Source organism: Penicillium citrinum (genome assembly GCF_028827155.1).
Source record: "Penicillium citrinum strain IBT 23319 chromosome Unknown utg000008l:1.0-2707905.0:1.0-2709502.0, whole genome shotgun sequence".
Taxonomy (NCBI): Eukaryota; Fungi; Ascomycota; class Eurotiomycetes; order Eurotiales; family Aspergillaceae; genus Penicillium; species Penicillium citrinum.
The window spans coordinates 1,231,462-1,249,515 of NW_026622693.1; the positions used below are offsets into that span (position 1 = coordinate 1,231,462).

At 47.3% G+C, this 18,054-nt stretch overlaps 7 protein-coding genes across 7 annotated transcripts; 4 read left to right on the forward strand and 3 right to left on the reverse strand.

Moving 5' to 3' along the window:
* Positions 1-1,343: 1,343 nt before the first annotated feature.
* N7469_008919 (60S ribosomal protein uL30) lies at positions 1,344-3,010 on the reverse strand (the record flags this gene model as incomplete). The annotated part of the gene is made up of 4 exons (XM_056647837.1): positions 1,344-1,803; positions 1,861-2,027; positions 2,240-2,351; positions 2,994-3,010. 4 exons carry the CDS (start codon positions 3,008-3,010, stop codon positions 1,344-1,346), a joined length of 756 nt encoding a protein of 251 aa, XP_056497602.1.
* Positions 3,011-3,305: 295 nt separating this feature from the next.
* N7469_008920 (ESCRT-II subunit protein SNF8) lies at positions 3,306-4,155 on the forward strand (the record flags this gene model as incomplete). The annotated part of the gene is made up of 3 exons (XM_056647838.1): positions 3,306-3,531; positions 3,554-3,776; positions 3,843-4,155. 3 exons carry the CDS (start codon positions 3,306-3,308, stop codon positions 4,153-4,155), a joined length of 762 nt encoding a protein of 253 aa, XP_056497603.1.
* A 285-nt stretch (positions 4,156-4,440) lies between these two features.
* N7469_008921 (TDA10 family protein) lies at positions 4,441-5,993 on the reverse strand (the record flags this gene model as incomplete). The annotated part of the gene is made up of 6 exons (XM_056647839.1): positions 4,441-4,470; positions 4,702-4,850; positions 4,911-5,026; positions 5,092-5,115; positions 5,171-5,673; positions 5,838-5,993. 6 exons carry the CDS (start codon positions 5,991-5,993, stop codon positions 4,441-4,443), a joined length of 978 nt encoding a protein of 325 aa, XP_056497604.1.
* A 712-nt stretch (positions 5,994-6,705) lies between these two features.
* On the forward strand, positions 6,706-9,559 carry mfp (putative peroxisomal multifunctional beta-oxidation protein (MFP); the record flags this gene model as incomplete). The annotated part of the gene is made up of 3 exons (XM_056647840.1): positions 6,706-6,861; positions 6,938-7,165; positions 7,244-9,559. 3 exons carry the CDS (start codon positions 6,706-6,708, stop codon positions 9,557-9,559), a joined length of 2,700 nt encoding a protein of 899 aa, XP_056497605.1.
* Positions 9,560-10,156: 597 nt separating this feature from the next.
* On the forward strand, positions 10,157-12,572 carry N7469_008923 (E3 ubiquitin-protein ligase; the record flags this gene model as incomplete). The annotated part of the gene is made up of 2 exons (XM_056647841.1): positions 10,157-10,174; positions 10,266-12,572. 2 exons carry the CDS (start codon positions 10,157-10,159, stop codon positions 12,570-12,572), a joined length of 2,325 nt encoding a protein of 774 aa, XP_056497606.1.
* Positions 12,573-13,590: 1,018 nt separating this feature from the next.
* N7469_008924 (uncharacterized protein) lies at positions 13,591-15,210 on the forward strand (the record flags this gene model as incomplete). Its single annotated transcript, XM_056647842.1, has 2 exons — positions 13,591-14,270; positions 14,382-15,210. 2 exons carry the CDS (start codon positions 13,591-13,593, stop codon positions 15,208-15,210), a joined length of 1,509 nt encoding a protein of 502 aa, XP_056497607.1.
* A 592-nt stretch (positions 15,211-15,802) lies between these two features.
* N7469_008925 (MDR family MFS transporter) lies at positions 15,803-17,901 on the reverse strand (the record flags this gene model as incomplete). Its single annotated transcript, XM_056647843.1, has 7 exons — positions 15,803-16,121; positions 16,176-16,229; positions 16,278-16,343; positions 16,400-16,589; positions 16,645-17,438; positions 17,552-17,685; positions 17,767-17,901. 7 exons carry the CDS (start codon positions 17,899-17,901, stop codon positions 15,803-15,805), a joined length of 1,692 nt encoding a protein of 563 aa, XP_056497608.1.
* Positions 17,902-18,054: the final 153 nt, after the last annotated feature.

Below are 18,054 nucleotides of genomic sequence, written 5' to 3' on the forward strand. Positions count from 1 at the left end.
CTCCTCCCCCATCATCGCCTGGATTCGTCTCGTCTTAGACTGTCCCTGATTCTTTGTTTTTTATGGTTCGCTTTTTTTGGTCTGCCGTTTTCTGGACAGTGTATTGTCTGGTCATGATTCAAAATGAAATGAATAAATGGTTGAAAGTTTTCATTGTAATTCTTAACGTGTCTAGTTTGCTGCATAGTGTGTAGTTACTACTCAATACCTACCTAATACCCGGCCGGACACACTCCCACCTGGGAGTGTGTCTGCCCTAAATCTACCCATATCAATACCCGATATTGATAGTATCAATATCCTGTATGAGATTTACAGTGTCATTGTGTCTTGGTTCTTCCAGTCGTTGAATACAATACCACTGCCATTCCAAGACAAGCCAATCGCACAACTACCGCTTTTCAATAAAATCGAATCGTCAGGAGTATCAATCCCGATTGATACTCCTTCATGTATGACACATTGTGCTGGTTCGATCTCTCTAAAATTCGAGATCGCAATTCTAGGAATCATTCGGAAGAAAATCCTATTATTTCTTTTGATGCCCACTTTGTGCCCACCAGATATATATCCATCGCCACGGGTGAAGATTCTGAAGCCAAATGTATATCTTTAGCTCAGTTTAAATCTGGTATATCTAATCGTGCTAAGGTAACAAAGATCCATATTTGTTCATGGATGAATATAACATTATGCTATCTAGAGACCTAATATAACCTTTGATCGAAATAAAGGACATCCTATGCTTACGAGACGTCGATTGAATTCGATTCTTCCGCTTCGATATTGACATCCGCGGGGTCCCATTTTTGAAACTGTAATATTGGTGGTAAACTTGGGACAAGCCAAGGTAATAATATCACTGGCAGCCCTGCCAAGATTGAGTGACTCAAGCTGGAAGGGAACTTCAATGATGTGTCTGTGAAGGTTTATATCAAAGACGTAAAGTAGAAGAGATTGCGGGTGGATGGACGGGGTAATGGACTAAGACCAGATCAACTTCATCTGAAGAATTTTCAAGACTCAAATGTACGATGGGATCCATAACCCATGGGATGTATGGATGTGGACAATTTTGAGATTTCTCTAAGGGAACTTGAAAATGATTACGTCTACACTGTACAATATCTACAAGGAATGAATTCGGGTTGTCTGAAGCATTAAATTATCCAAACCAGACCGTATCGCTAATTGACCAAAGCACAGCCGGTGTGCTTAAACAACCCATAATATCATGAAAAAAAGAATTTTTGTTTTGAAAAGCAACGACGAGACAAGATCTATTCAAACTAGAAATACTCATCTCGACATCACATATCCCCCGATTACCGAAGAGAGATAATCTAGTTCATCTGGCGGATGAGACCGTTGATGTTCTCCTCACGGTTACCAGTGTCACCACCCTCGATGTAGTGCTTGAACTTGCGAGCACGGAAACCACCGTTGGGGTTGGACAGCTTGAAGGGCCACAGGAAGTTGTTGGCCTGCTTGAAGTTGGGGCCAACGGTGTAGATCTCGTGGATCAGATCCTCCATACAGACAATGCCGTACTTGCCGAGGTGCTCCTCGATGATCTGGTTGTCGGTGAGGGGAACACGCTGCTTATCAACCTTACCGTAACCGCGCTTGTACAGAAGCTCACGGACGGACTTCAGGTTGGGGTAACCGTAGGCAATGTAGGGGTTGACAATGGTCAGCATCTCCTGGGTAGCCTTGGTCAGGCGGATGAAGGTACCGCTGTTGATCTGCAGCAGACGGAGCAGCTGGAGGATCTTGCGGGGCTTGGGAGCGATCTTGTTGATACTATGGGCGTGTTAGTGATGCACAAATAGAGACAAGAGATGTAATGATAAGACATACCCCTTGATACGGACAACGAAGACCAGCTTGGGCTCATCCTCAACGTAGAAGTTACCCTCCTGGCGGGCAGCGCGGGCCAGGCGGATCTTCTCACGCTCCGCATCGCGGTACTCCTTGACGTAGGACTCAGCGCGCTTGAAGATAACGCCACGCTTCTCCTTGTTGGCCTGTAGGATACCGAGTCAGTAAAGTGGTTCCAGAGATAAGCATTTGTGATAAAACATGTATAGTGTCATCAACAGGATCAGCCCCGAAAGATGGTTAACGAAGCGACAGCATTGACCAGTGGTCTAGTCGCGTGGTTGGTGTTGTCATCAGATAGTTGGAAGTTTGGAAAGGTGCAAGAACGGCAAGGGAATATGCAGGGAGAAAGACCGACCTTCTTCTTCTGCTCGGCCTCAGCACGACGCTCAGCGCGGGCAGCCTCCTGGCTCTTGCGCTTCTTCAGGAGAGTCTCAGGGACGAGGACATGGTCCTGGGTGGGGACGGAGCTGTGGGAGGTTAGTATAGTCTGTCCGCACAAGTACAGATGACTTGAGACAATTCGCCGAGTGTAAGAACTGCAGCATATAGCGCCACATTCTCGAACTGAAGGCAAAAGGATAAAACATAACTCGACGAAATGTCTTTAATCGGTGAGGGCTATGGCATTGATGGGTTGAATGTGGCTGAGATTCCACTACTAATTGTGCATATTCCAGCTACAACTTTCGCAGAAAATTTCAACCACCCCACAATTTCTTTTCCATGTCCGCCTTCATCCGACAACACCCCAAACAAAATGTTCAGGAAATATGTGTTGACGCTATTCGCTCCATGCACAATGACTGCTGTTACCGCATCAAGTGTGTATAGAATTGCGATCGCTGAACAACAATGATTTTGGAAGAGAAGGCCATCATAGCTTTCAACCTCAAGACTCCGCAGTCCTCTCCTGAAAGTCGTATCTTGTAGACGCACAGGCATATTCAAGGATTGATCGAGCAGGAAGAGGACGCAGGAAGGATCGAGCTGGTGCCCAGCAGTCATTGTCGAAACAACGACCGTAGCATCTCCAGCGAGAAAAGGACGACTATACCTGAAACCTCACAATCTCGATGGATTGCATCAGTCAGTAGGGAAGGATATCATACGTGGTGACGGGGGCCATTGTGAAGGTCGTCGCGAGTTGGCTGTCGGCGAGGTTGTCGAAAGAAAATGTTCTCACTTCGCAGGTGAAGAAAAGTGAGAATTCGCTTGTGGGTAGCCTAGCCTAATGCGGTTTAGCGTGGAAACTCACAGGCGCTAACCATAAATGGATTATGCCCTTATCGCTAGCGTCACGTGTGATTAGGGCATTTTTACTATCAGATGACCTCATCCCCGCAGGGCAAGCACGAGTTCCCCAGAGATGGACACTCCGTGGGAGTGTACTTCTCGTTGCTACTTTCTTCAACAACTTCAACATGTCTCGTCGCGGAGTCGGTCTCGGCGCCTTTGCGAATAGAACACAAGCAACTCAATCCTATGCGACCCATGGCGCCAATCTTCGATCCACACATCTAGCCTCTCTCCAAACCCAACTCTCGGTCTTCCAATCGCTACTCCATACATTCGCTCTAGAACATAGCTCTACAATCAAGTCAAACCCGACATTCCGCGCTGAGTTCGCGCGCATGTGTAACACGATAGGTGTGGACCCTCTAGCTGCCAGTAATGTTAAAGGAAAGAATGGCCGCCGCGGTCTCGAAGGGGGGGAGTTTCTGGACCCAGATTATGGGCGGGGATATGAATGACTTTTATTTCGAGGTTGCGGTGCGAGTGGTGGAGCTTTGTCGAGAGACTCGGGCTGAAAATGGAGGATTGATTGGTGTTAAAGAGTGTCAGAGGCGGGTTGGTAAGGGGAAAGCGATTGGAAGTGGACTGGAAGTTTCAGAGTATGATCGACATGTACCTTGTTCTCACATGGGGTGTTGTTCATTGCTGACGCTATTCTTTCTTAGGGATGATATTCTCCGTGCTGTCCGATCTCTTGAGCCTTTAGCATCTGGGTTCTCCATTGTCCGTGTCGGATCCAAACAATATATTCGATCTATTCCGAAGGAATTGAATACAGACCAAGCCACAGTTCTTGAAGCTATCCAGATTCTCGGATTTGTCAGTGTTTCGATGTTGAGGCTTAATCTTACATGGGAGAAAGCTCGTGCTCAGACTGTGATTGATGATCTTGTGGCTGATGGTCTTGTTTGGGTGGATGCTCAAGGGCCAGAGAAGGAGTACTGGTCGCCGCAGAATCTACTGGATGACAGTGGATGAAGAGATTGTTCACAGAGCGACCGCCTTGACCGACACTGAGGCACGATATAAGGTACAATATTGAAGCATTGGCTTATACAGCCAGTCGAATTGTCGCTATTCAACCAAGCAAGATCAGATGCACCCCTGGAGTCGCTTGCCTTCAATACATATATGCATTTGCGGATCGGATGAGCGAGACTCCAAACAACCTTACTCCACCCAGCCAGAGAAAATTGGAATTGCTGCGACCCGTGGAAATCAAGCAGAGCCACTCCGACGACATAAACTAGTTGTTGGCCTGCATCATTTCTTAAGAGTTGCAAATCCGATGAACTAAAGCGTACTAGCAGTCTCAGAGCCATAACTGGAATAAGCTCAATTAGGAGATGGCATATGACTCTGCGCATTGACTCAACTTAATATATTCTAGTACTGTGTACTAAGCAACAGAATTTATTCCGCTGATAACTACTACTGTTGATTGACGCTCAAGGCCCAATCTCCAAAAATCAATTTACCACCTACAGTCTATAACATATATGGCTTCCACCATGTAGATCATACCTTGATGACCTCCTGGACTCTTCTATTCCGATCCACAACAAGCCGAAGTTGTCGATTCTTCCATTCAGACTCAGACTCAGCTGAACCCTGCGCAGGCTTAAAAACGCCCTCGCGAAGCGTGTCGGTAAATACCTCGTACGAGGGATAATCTATAGCCAAAGTCAGCCCGTCGAATATGAAATGAAAATTCTTGCAAAGAAGATACGAACAGCCATCCACAAAGTTGGTAACCTGCTCTTCAGTCATTCCAGTACCCTTTGCGGCGCGTAGAGTACGTTCCTGTTCCTGACGCCATTCATAGACGAAGCGAAGATTTTGGGCATCACTGGGAGTATGGCAATTAGTACGATGTCCTCCAATAACCTTCAATAGGAAAGACAAGGAACATACATATGAATCAATGCGTCAAGTTTACTGCAAAAGTCAGCTCAAGCAATCCATCTAATCAGTAACCCAACGAATCACTCACTCAGTCAGAGCATTATATCCCTTCAACGAGTCATTCACAGTCTGAATATCTTCAAACTTAACATAACCCAATCGTCCAGAATAATCACCACTCTCCTTTCGTCTCACAGCATCCTCCCACAACGCGCGTAGTGTATTGTCATCTCGCGGACGAAATCCAACACACCACCCCTCAAAAATAACAACTTTGATTTTCTGTTGTCCTTCCGAATTCACGACTTCCCATTGTGACTCGGGGACCCGATCACCTTGTCCTGCAAAAGCGGATTTGTCATACTGCGGGATGGCGGTTGGTTTCTCCGCAGCAAGAGAGGCAAAGACCTTTTCACCTAGCACGAGGTCGTGAGTTGATGGTTGGCCTCGGTGTTGAAGGAGAGGGTTATCTGGGTATTTCTGAGCAAGTGCTAATTGATCTGCGTGAGTTAGATAGATATCGTCCAGCGACCACGTTACGACGAAGAGCGAGTAGGGTTCGGCGCGAAGGGTGTTTTGTAAGGTTGACACCTAGATGTGGATATGTTAGTTTGCTGTTATGTATTTGCGTCCCGTCTGCATTGTTGTTGTAACGGTGCATAAGGCTACGTCCACCGAGAAGAAGTGTGCCCGGGTAGTTTAAAGGGACCGACTAGCCGTCCCGAGGTCTGTGGGAGGTAGTCTTTCAATCGTACCAGGACTGTCTTGCCGGCCCCTTGTACACCATTGAGACCTAGGAAGAATGGTGGGGTTTCGGCGCCTTCATTCCGATGTCGTTGTGCGTGGGCCTGTAGTCGTTCCAGCAGGAAGGGAATACAGTGTTGAGACTTGTCATCTATTATCTCCGGCATTGTGTAGGTTGGGATACTAGTACTCCGTAATGTTTAGGTGGTTGACTCTGGTGGATGTCCTATCGGCTACGTTGCCCGGCAAGTTGACCGAACGGAGAATCTGGGGGCGGGGTAGTCTAGTCTAGTATGGGGGGTGAATTTACAGTATGTGACTGGAACATTGAACCACGAAAAATAGCGATGAGAGTAGTTTTAGTTGTTCTCTATATAATATAAATGAATGAACAATATCATAAATATTTAAAGATCATTTTGTATACTTCGCAGGAGCACATGGCGATGACGTTGACTGTCACATGTCTGAGTCAGCGGGACTCGGTACGGCATGAAACAGTCAAAAAAGAGTCTGAATAGCTCGAAATGTAGTGTTTTAGAGAGTAAATGGACATTTCACAATGTATTCTAACATCAAGAAGCATATAATCAGCATAAATACTTCTAATTACCATTCGATTACCAAGTTACAGTGATAATCATCACTGGTTATACCTCCCGGCATATCGGCATGTGAAGTGGCCGCGTACCGTAACGTTTCCTCCCCCATTTTTTACAGCAAAAAAGAGCCGAGGCTCATTCGAGCTGGCGCTTCTACCGAGCTCGTCCTTAAACTCCCCTCTTCCCCATCTTCTTCTTCTCTCTCTCTCTCTCTCTTTTTCAAGCTCGACTTTTCCTGGACATCTGTTTGAAGTCGGACTTGTCATTATAGAGAATCATGTCCGAATTACGTTTTGATAATCAGACGGTCGTTGTCACTGGTGCCGGAGGTGGTTTGGGGAAGGCATATGCCCTCTTCTTCGCCTCAAGGGGTGCTAATGTCGTGGTCAACGACCTCGGTGGCTCTCACAAGGGTGATGGCAAGTCATCAAAGGTGCGTGATAACTTCAGGCTTTGTTTAGTCTGTATTTACCTATAACCGTGACATCCGACTAATTGCTCATTTCTAGGCTGCCGATGTCGTCGTTGAGGAGATCCGTGCCGCTGGCGGTAAGGCAGTTGCCAACTACGACAGTGTAGAGAATGGCGAGGGTATCATTGAGACTGCTGTCAAGAACTTCGGTCGTATTGATATTCTGCTTAACAATGCCGGTATTCTCCGTGACATCAGTTTCAAGAATATGAAGGATGAGGACTGGGATCTCATCAACCGCGTCCACACCTACGGCGCATACAAGGTATGTTTACACCACGGTCTGCTATCCCACATAGAAAAAAAGGAAAACAAAAAAAGCTAACTTGTTTCTTTTGAATAGTGCGCCCGCGCCGCATGGCCTCACTTCCGCAAGCAAAAGTTTGGTCGCGTTATTAACACTGCCTCGGCTGCCGGTCTCTTCGGTAGCTTCGGTCAGGCCAACTACTCCGCCGCCAAGTTGGGTCAGGTCGGTTTCACTGAGACGCTGGCCAAGGAGGGCGCCAAGTATAACATTATTGCCAACGTTATCGCTCCCATCGCTGCTAGCCGCATGACTGCTACTGTCATGCCCCCCGATGTTCTGGAGAACCTTAAGCCTGACTGGGTTGTTCCTCTGGTCGCTCGTCTGGTTCACTCCTCCAACACCACCGAGACTGGTGGTATCTACGAGGTTGGTGGTGGCCACGTCGCTAAGCTCCGCTGGGAGCGTTCCAAGGGTGCTCTACTTAAGACTGATGACTCGCTCACCCCCGGCGCTTTGGCCGCGAAGTGGGACGATGTCAACGACTTCTCCAAGCCTGAGTATCCCACTGGCCCCGCCGACTTTATGGCATATCTGGAGGATGGCCTGAAGATGCCCTCTGCTCCTAAGGCTCAGGAGCCCGACTTCAAGGGCCGTGTTGCTCTCGTTACTGGTGGTGGTGCTGGTCTGGGTCGCGCGTACTGCTTGCTGTTTGCTAAGTATGGTGCTTCCGTTGTTGTGAACGATCTGGTTAACCCCGACCCCGTTGTCGAGGAGATCAAGAAGGCCGGTGGTAAGGCTGTTGGTAACAAGGCCAACTGCGAGGACGGTGATGCCGTAGTCAAGTCTGCCATTGATGCTTTTGGCCGCATCGATATTCTGGTTAACAACGCCGGTATCCTGCGCGACAAGGCTTTCACCAACATGGATGACAACCTGTGGAACTCCGTTATCAACGTTCACCTGCGTGGTACCTACAAGGTGACCAAGGCCGCCTGGCCTTACTTCCTTAAGCAGAAGTATGGCCGTGTTGTCAACACTGCTAGTACCAGCGGTATCTATGGTAACTTCGGCCAGGCCAACTACGCCGCTGCTAAGCTGGGTATCCTCGGTTTCTCGCGCACTCTCGCTATGGAGGGTGCCAAGTATAACATCAAGGTCAACACGATCGCCCCTAACGCTGGCACCAACATGACCCGTACTATCATGCCCGAGGAGATGGTCCAGGCATTCAAGCCCGACTACGTTGCTCCTCTGGTTGTTCTGCTGAGCTCCGACGCTGCCCCTGAGCCCTCTACTAAGGGTCTCTTTGAGTGCGGCAGTGGTTGGTTCGGCCGTACTCGCTGGCAACGCTCTGGCGGCCACGGTTTCCCCGTGGACGTCAAGCTCACCCCCGAGGAGGTGCTTGCCAAGTGGCCTCAGATCACTAACTTCGATGATGGCCGTGCTGACCACCCGGAGGATGGCTCCGCTGGTGCCGAGAAGATCATGGCGAACATGTCCAACCGTGCCGGTGGCAGCGGCGAGAATGAGATCCTTGCCAACATCGAAAAGGCCAAGTCTCTTACCACCGAGGGTACCTCCTTCGACTACACTGACCGTGATGTTATCCTGTACAACCTGAGTCTTGGTGCCAAGCGCACTGATCTGCCTCTGGTGTACGAGAACAACGAGTACTTCCAAGCTCTGCCTTCGTACGGTGTGATTCCTTGGTTCAATACTCAGACCCCATGGAACATGGATGACATCGTGAAGAACTTCTCTCCTATGATGCTGCTTCACGGTGAGCAGTACATGGAAGTCCGCAAGTTCCCCATCCCCACCACCGCCAACACCCTGACCTACCCCAAGCTCATCGATGTCGTCGATAAGGGCAACGCCGCCCTGGTCGTGGCTGGCTACACCACCAAGGATGCTAAGACCGGCGAGGATCTGTTCTACAACGAGTCCACCGTCTTCATCCGCGGTAGCGGTGGTTTCGGTGGCTCTCCCAAGCCCACCGCCGCCCGTCCCAAGGGTGCCGTTGCAGCCTACAAGGCTCCCCAGCGCGCTCCCGACGCCGTCGTCGAGGAGAAGACTTCCGAGGACCAGGCCGCTTTGTACCGTCTGAACGGCGACCGTAACCCTCTCCACATCGATCCGGAGTTCAGCAAGGTTGGCGGATTCAAGATCCCCATTCTGCACGGTCTGTGCTCGCTCGGTGTTGCGGCCAAGCAGGTCTTCGCCAAGTATGGTGCCTACAAGAACCTGAAGGTCCGATTCGCCGGTGTCGTGCTCCCTGGCCAGACTCTCAAGACTGAGATGTGGAAGGAGGGTAACACCGTGCTTTTCCAGGCTACTGTTGTTGAGACTGGTAAGCCTGCTATCACCGGTGCTGGTGCCGAACTCCTTGAGGGTGCCAAGGCCAAGCTGTAAAATTATCCAAAGATCTTTTTGATATGAAGCGTTTTGATATTAGCATGTGAGCTGGATGAGACCAGTTGGAATGCTTGCTTCTTCCGTTTTGTGTATATAAACTTAGTTTGATTGTTTCTTATTTATTCCCACCAATGAGATTGATTATCATTGATTTAGAAACCTTCTACTTGTCAATAATTATGGTGAAATAATCAGATGTTCCTTGTAAACCTGATTTAAGTCGAAGAGATGTTATCTTGATTAATGCATGGCCGATGCATACTCCGCGCAAGGGATGCTCTACGACATGACTGAATATAGTATTATGCATATTGTAGAGTAGTACTGAATAATTCACATTTCATGTCTTTATCCATTCAAGCATCTAGTTTTGATAAATAAATATACTAAATTGATCATTTGTGATACCTATACTCCTACTTTTATATTTATATGCACTGCAAGACCGTAAGGCAACACCGTCTTATGTAACCCACTTTGATGCCAAACTCGCCCTTCATTCTGCATTCTTCCAACTCCCCCAAGTACAAATCCATCTTTCCCCAATCTCACTTCCCCGACCATGTAGCAGGCACCATCTCCTTTTCAAACACCATGGTGCTATCGCTGTCCGTACCCAGCTTCTCCAGATCTTCCAGATCCACCGACCCCCCCGCGCCCCGCCGAAAACGCCAATCCTAACACGTCCACGACTCAACCTCAGCCTCAAAATCGACGACGTGTCTCGACAGCCGGTTCTTCTAGTTCTTCGTCATCTAGCCGCAGTATCTGGAAATCTCCTCTACCCCGTGCCTCCGCCTCCTCCGGCTCTTCGCCAAGCTATCACTCCATCACTCTCGAAGCCTTGAGGAATAACCCGTTCGGAAGCACGTCACGATCTCGCTCGGTCCAGATATCTTCCGAGGAAGTGGAGGAGCAGAAAAAAGAGCAGGAGGAATTGAATGATGCCCTTGAACATCTTGCGCGGGTATTTCCCGATGTAAGGATCGAGGTCTTTCGCGAGCTGCTGGTCCGGTTTGATGGTCAGAGCAGGTTACAGGTCTGCGTAGAGCAACTACTTCGTCACAAGAAAGAATGGGTTGCAGGCCGCTGGAATATTCCAGAAGGACAGGCACAAGATCAAGGGGATCGAGAAGATGGGGAAGGTTATAAACATGACCGGGCTACACTTGCACATCACGGCGCTGTAACGGAGACACTCGTCCCTCCCGAAGAACGTTTTCGATCCGAAGAATATAGATTTGCTGTGCGGGCTGCGCTGGCGAGGGAATTCAGTGGTCTTAATAAAAGTACCATTGATGCAGTGCTTGCCGAGGTCAATTTTAGTTATATGCGGGCACGCCCAACGCTACGGGATCTCGCTCGGCGAACTTGGAGAGCAACTTTCAATAACATTTTTCCATCATTCAAACGCAAGAAAGATAAAGATGAGCATCCGCTTCTATCGTGGCAGCGGTGTCCGGATGGAGAATCGGTGCCTCGGCTGAAGGAGACTGGAAGTGTTGAGCTCGATGAGGAGTTACATGAGTTATTTGTGGCACCTGTACTTCTACAGAGACGGGAAGAACAGGAATCGAGCGATTTCAGACTCGCTTCTAATTTGAATGAAAAGGAAGCACAGGCGGCTGACGCGTTATACGAATGTGAATGCTGCTTCGCGGATGTGACCTTCGAACAGGTCGCGACATGTTCAATCAACGCCCATATAATTTGCTATCACTGCATCCAGCGAACGATATCTGAAGCGCTTTTTGGACAAGGATGGGGCAAATCAGTTGACTTGCGTCATTCAACCTTGAAATGCATTGCTCCATTATCTGTTGGTGCCTGTGATGGATGTCTACACCCGCAAATCGTGCGCCAAGCTGTGCTACTGGATACAGCTGGCGCAGAGACGTACCGCAAGTTTGAAGATCGAGTAGCTTCAGAGACACTGCTGAAATCGCAGTTGAAGCTGATTCGATGCCCTTTCTGTTCATACGCCGAAGCAGATCCGGTGTATCACCCTTCTGCACGCGGAATCGGATGGCGCTTTCGCCGTGATGGGGGAGTGATTTCGAGCATTCTAATGACCCTTTTCATTCTTGATATTATTCCTCTACTCATTCCTTTCCTACTAATTCTTCTTCTCTTGGACCCGCCCTCCGCTAAGTCTATTTTCAACAACGCTATCCGCCACCTCTGCCTTAAGATTCGACCTAAAAGATTTACTTGTGCCAATCCATCCTGCCAGCGAACTAGCTGCATGGTCTGCCAAAAGTCGTGGCAAGATCCTCATGTCTGTCACGAACCACTTTTACTCGACCTCCGCGCCACAGTCGAAGCTGCACGCACTGCCGCCGTAAAAAGGACGTGTCCGCGATGCAGCCTTTCTTTTGTGAAATCATCCGGCTGCAACAAACTCACCTGCGTATGTGGGTATTCAATGTGCTACCTATGTCGCAAAGCCCTCGGTCCTCCCGTTCATTCTGCCGCCCAACAAGGACGGCCCCGCGCAGGCGCGGTCGACGGGCCCGCAGAGCACGACGCCGATGACTTCGCAGCCGGAAACTTCGACGAAGACGAATTCGAGGAACCGGAAGGGTACAAGCATTTTTGCGAACATTTTCGTATTAATCCTGGTTCTCGATGTACGGAGTGTACTAAATGTGATCTATACCAAGCTGAGGATGAAGAAGCCGTTGCTCGACGTGCGGGAGAAAAAGCCGAACGTGACTGGTTACTTCGTCAGGGGAAATCTGGATCTGGATCTACTGAAGACAATAACGGTGTTTCCACCTCTGCTGTTTCTGCTATGAGTCTTCGCAATGTTAATCAGGATTTATCTGCGGGTGCGGAAGGCAATGGGAGTACGATTCGGGGATCATCGAGTCAGATTTGGGATTTGGGACCGAAAAAACCGTGGAGTTATTGGTTGGGGGATGTGTGGGTTGATGGAAGGTGGAAATTAGAGTGTCAATTTTTGGTGGATTGGATTGTTGAACAGGTTGTTGTTATTGAGGATGTGTGAATTTGTGTGTGACGGTGGATGTGATATGATGTGATGCATAGAAGAGCGTGTTCTCTATGATTCTCTCCCTTCCTTTTTCTCTGGAATATTGGTGTTGGATATTTGCGGACGATTGATGACTGATGACTATTTGTGATTTGTGTTCGGCCTAGCCTACTTTCTTTAATTAATCTATTTTTCGAAATTGGAAATTGGATGGTTTAGATAGTCTCTGAATGGTAGACACTGGTCATTTAGTAGGACAGGTCTTGACAGTTGATCGTAAGAACACAGCCAGGGAGGAATATCATCTTACTGAGACGCGTAGTATAACCAACACCGAAGACATCATTAATATGATTAGTATACTACTCTTCACCTTCTGGATAAATGCAGGAAACTAAAGTCCGCTTGAAACAACAGAAAAGTGTATAGACCAGTTTCCCAAATAGGAAATTCTTCAGCCCCCATTTTGATAGACTTCGGCCCCGCCAATCCTTCAACCCTCTTGAGGAAAATGTACTACTCATAGCCCCCAGTATAATAAATCTTACATTTACGAAATGAGCTTGCGCGAAGTATCACGCTGTAGCTGTACCTGGATTCAGTAAGAGTGGCGCTTACTAGCAAGAACTTGTCCTGTCGATCATCACCATTTCAGCATCAGATCTGCTCTGCTTGACGACTGCCGAGTCGTTAGAACCTGTTATTTATGGGGGTGAAACATGTAGTGGAGTACAATTTAACCCATTTCAACGTGTCAATGTGCTGTTTTCACCTTGTTAACCCGGTGCTAGATTGCTGATGGGCATATTCCTTTCGAGTCAATTGTCAATGTCACTATCAATTTCTCCCAGGGGGGTTAAATGAGATTCCATGATTTGAGGATAAATAGCAGGATATCCCCCCCCGATATCGAGAATGATCCTCTTGTGATCACTCAATTCAGGAGTTATCGCTCCAACGGGTCTCTTTCAAAGTTATTTTTACCCTCCTATTCACTCTTTTTCTATTTAGAGCAAGCAACTTCCACTTCAATATGCTTCCCACTTTCGTTATCACAGCTCTAGTACTCCTGCCTGCAGCGCAGGCGGTCCCGGCAAATTCCCATCTCGAAATCACCAACCCTCTCTCCCCGCGTGGTATATACAAGCGCTGTGGTCAAGTCTCCAAATACTACGGCCAACATACCGAAGACTGGGACTCTTACAAAACCGGCACCTGGCTCGATAACTGGTGGAATAACCATACCGATCTGATAAAGGATAATTCCGCAGGATTCGCAGGTGCATTTGGACAATGGGCCATGGGAAATCCGGATTGGAGTTGTCGAGATGACGGATCGAATTCAGACTGTGATTTGAATCTTTGCGATAATCGAGTTTTAAATGATCGTGGCTCTGATATTAGATCTACTTATTATGTTCTTGAGTCGATTAATCGTCTACATACTTATTTCAAGGGTGTTTCGGAGTCCTTTACGACTGCTGCTCTTGGTGCGGCTCTTTCGAAGGATTCTTGGGCTACGACGTTCTATACGGATAAAGATGATAAGAGTGTTACTGCGTTGAAAGAGGTTCTTACGGGTCTTACTACTATAGTTGGAATCGGTGCTTCGTTTGCTGGTCTTGCTGGTCCGATTACTGGTGCTGTTGCTGGTGCTGGGTCGGCTCTCATGAGTGGTGCAAATGGTGCTGCTAGTAATGTTCTTGGACAACAGTATGTTTTTTTTTGGGATCACTTCCTTTTCTACCACGTTAGGGAAACTTTCACGTTTTCTAATGTTATCAAAACTTCACATTGATTGAGTTATATGCTGACTATTTCAAGCCAGGATGATACTTTCCAGAAATCTGCTGATCTGGGTGGAATTCTCGGAACTGTCGTTGTTGATTCTCTGAAGTCATTCACAACAGCTAATAACCAGCTGATGGGTGGTTCAGAATATAATAATGCCGATATCCGCAGTTACCTTTCCGGTGGCGCTTTTCTCGAGTATCAAGGCGTGGATAAGAATGCAGTCACAGATTCAATGACCAACATGCTCATCGGAACTTCTATCAATCAGTTATACCGCCAACAAAAGGTTTTCATCATGGGTGGTGGCTCTTGTGGTGATAATGATGGAATTGGTTCTGGGCCCCAGGAAGCTGTTGTTTGTCGTGATGGTAAAGCATGGTACTTATACTACTGGCAAGAGAATGATGTGATCTCAACTACCTCACACCAGTGGGGATGGGTTAACCCTCCTCCTGGTTCTGACTCGTTGGGCCAGAATGAGTACAGCGGCGTTAGCATTGAGGATATAATCAACTCCTCGCTTGATGCGTATAATGTTGCTGGGTACGACTATAGTTCCGATACTCTTGCTTCACGCGCGCAGGATGCGATTTCTAATGCGTGGGCGAATCCTGGTTCGAAGGGTGCGGCTTGGGAGGGTATCTTTACTGTTCCGGTTTGTGATGTGAGCTCTACTATTGGTCAGAATTATGATCTTGGTGAGTATATTCTTCAGCCTTATGGTCATGATAGTCGGCCTTGTTGGTGTGGTCCTATTTGTGGTGGTGATTTGGAGAAGACGAAGGAGTTTATCAAGGCGACTAATATGGATGGATTTAAGAGTCCTAAGCACCTTTGCAAGGAGGACCCTGGATATTAATCTCTGAGGAGCAACGGTTCGATATCACAGCCGTTTCTGCATTGACAAATTCTGTATAGCTTATGAGACATCCAAGGGAGTGAGACAGACTGGGTAAATATAGAAGTGAATCGAACTGCACCCGTATTACTCATTGCTCTTGTCAATTCACGTGAAATGAATATCTAATAATCAATGAAATGTGTAGTAGTTTCGGAATTAGCCGACGACAACAGACTTTCGATCTTCCTCAGGGTACCCAAGGTCTTGGCCCTTTGAGAGAATCTGACATATATGCAGGGTCTGACGATCTTTGAGTACCTTATGTGAAGATCTGCAGTTTCCAGTGGAAAATTTCGACGGGTTTGCATCGAGGAATATTTTCAATGTTATTACAGAAAATAGTCTGTCTGGGATAGACTGAGATGATGATCTTGAAAGGGGTGCAAATGATATTGATTCGGAACTAGAACATGAGAAGACGCCATGCATTTTGAACAAAATAAAAGTATCTAATGATATATCTATTCAATAATTTATAAAAGAATTGAAATTCGATTTTTTGGAACATCCCGTACTTTCCCTCGGATCCATCTTGAGATCCCTTGAACCCTTAGCCACGCTTTTCCTCATCCCGCTCTCCATTAATCCGTTTCTTGGCCTCTTCTTTTAGTGTCTCATCATCAGCTCGCTTCAACCCGACCTGAGGCATCAGCCACCATGCCAAGCAAAATGCTAATGCCGATAGTCCGGCCCCAATGATAAAAATTATACGGAAACCTTTTTGATATGCTGGGATCATGACACTTCGGATATGCTGCGCTGTCTCGGGAGTTTGCTTCGATAGATAGTTTTGAGGACTTGCTAGGAGAGAGCGTGATTCGGAATCACCTAGATCCAGGGCCGAGATTGATGAACCAAGGATATTGTTACTGCTTTTGTTAGAATGAAAGGGTGTGTATAGGATGGCGTTGGGCTGTACTTACATTATTGTACCGGCAATCGCTAGCCCGAGTGTACCGCCGAGGTTTCGAACAAAACTAGATTCGTTAGTCAAAGATATATTAATGACTGTAGTAAATACTTACTTGCGGAACGAAGTGACAACGGCCATGTCGCGTCTCTCAACGCCGGCTTGGACTGCAATGAGAGATCTAGAATGCCGATTAGTGAATAGCCCACTATCAATAAGCGAACAAAGATAACATACGGCTGTAAAGTATTTCCGACACCAACGCCAGTCAAAATTCCATAGCCAATTTGCTTGCCAATACCAGATGATTGATCTAATGTTGAGAAAAGACCCAGGCCCACGGCCCAAATAACCCAGCCAAAGAGAATGCACTCTCGATAACGACCAACCCAGTGTACCACGAGGCCAGAAAGAGTACTGCTGACAGCTGTGTAATTATGGTCAGTGTTAAAACACGCCGAGAAGACAAATCGATAACTTACTCTGCATCAGGGTAATTGGTAAGAGCATTGCTCCAGCTTTGACTGTAGAATACTCAAAGACAAGCTGATAGAAGGTAGGAATATAGTAAACTTGTACCAGAAAGTTCCAACCATTAACGAACATCGTCAAACAGGCACCATTTACGATCCTGCCTCGGAATATATGCATGGGTACCAATGGAATCCGAGCCCCCTTCCACTGCCACAAGACAAAGGCAACAGAGATAGCAAACCCAACAACCAAAGTCGCAATGACATGAGCCGAGTTCCATTGGTACTCACCACCACCCCAATTCAGACCGAGAAGTAGAACGGCTGTTCCACCCAAAGCCAAAAGTGCACCGAAGAAGTCAATAGCTTTCAACTTGAGTTTCCAATCCCCTTCAACCTTGCGCAATGGCATGAAAAATAGCACGAAAATAGTTGTCAGTGCAGTCAAGGGTAAATTCAGTCGAAAGATCCATCGCCAGGAATCGTGTGATATTGATGCTAGCGCACCACCAATCACGGGTCCGATACCGTTGGCAATGGCTACTACTGCACCGAGAATTCCTTGATATTTGCCTCTTTCGCGTAAAGGAACGACATCGCTAACTATCATCTGGGCGACGGTCATTAGACCTCCACCACCGACACCGGTGAGTGCTCGGAAGACGATGAGTTGGGTGACGTTTTGGGCGAGGGATGCTGCTAGGGATCCAATGAAGAAGATACCTAAACCGACGAATAGGACGATCTTGCGTGACCAGATGTCGGATAGTTTGCCGTATATAAGTTGGAAACATGTTGATGTCCTGCGAGGGTAGCAAGTTAGTTTTCAATATAGTATATAGATGAATGAAGATGAATTGTTGTGATAGAGATGTGAATCCGTGTCATATGAAAGATATTAAGAATCATTACTCACACAAAATAACCACCAGAAATCCAAGATGTTTGGTCACTTGCTCCCAGGGCATTGCCGATAATAGACAGACTGGACGCCAGAGTCGTCTGGTCCATCAACGCTAAAAGGTCGACAGTCGAACAGGCCAAAAAGATCTGATACGATTAGCTTGGTCCAAAATCACCTTTATTTTGTGATGTGATTTAGATAAGTCCCGTTTGGCGATGTGAACTTACCGTGATAATGGTGCGTTTGGGCACATAATTTGTTTGCTCATTGAAAACTATCTGAGCTCCATTTTGATTCGCCAAATCAGCATGCGAGCTATCGGGGCTAGAATGGCCTGATGGTTTTTCTAACACTCCAGGCATATCGTGGGCAACTGAGATAGGATGGCAATCGTGAAAGAAAGCTGAGTATGCTCGTCCTGCCGTCCTTCTAGGGATGTAAAATGGAGTGATGCTCAAGCTGCATTCGGTATTCAATTGCCCTTTTTTCAATCTCGTAAGAAAAAAAAAATAACG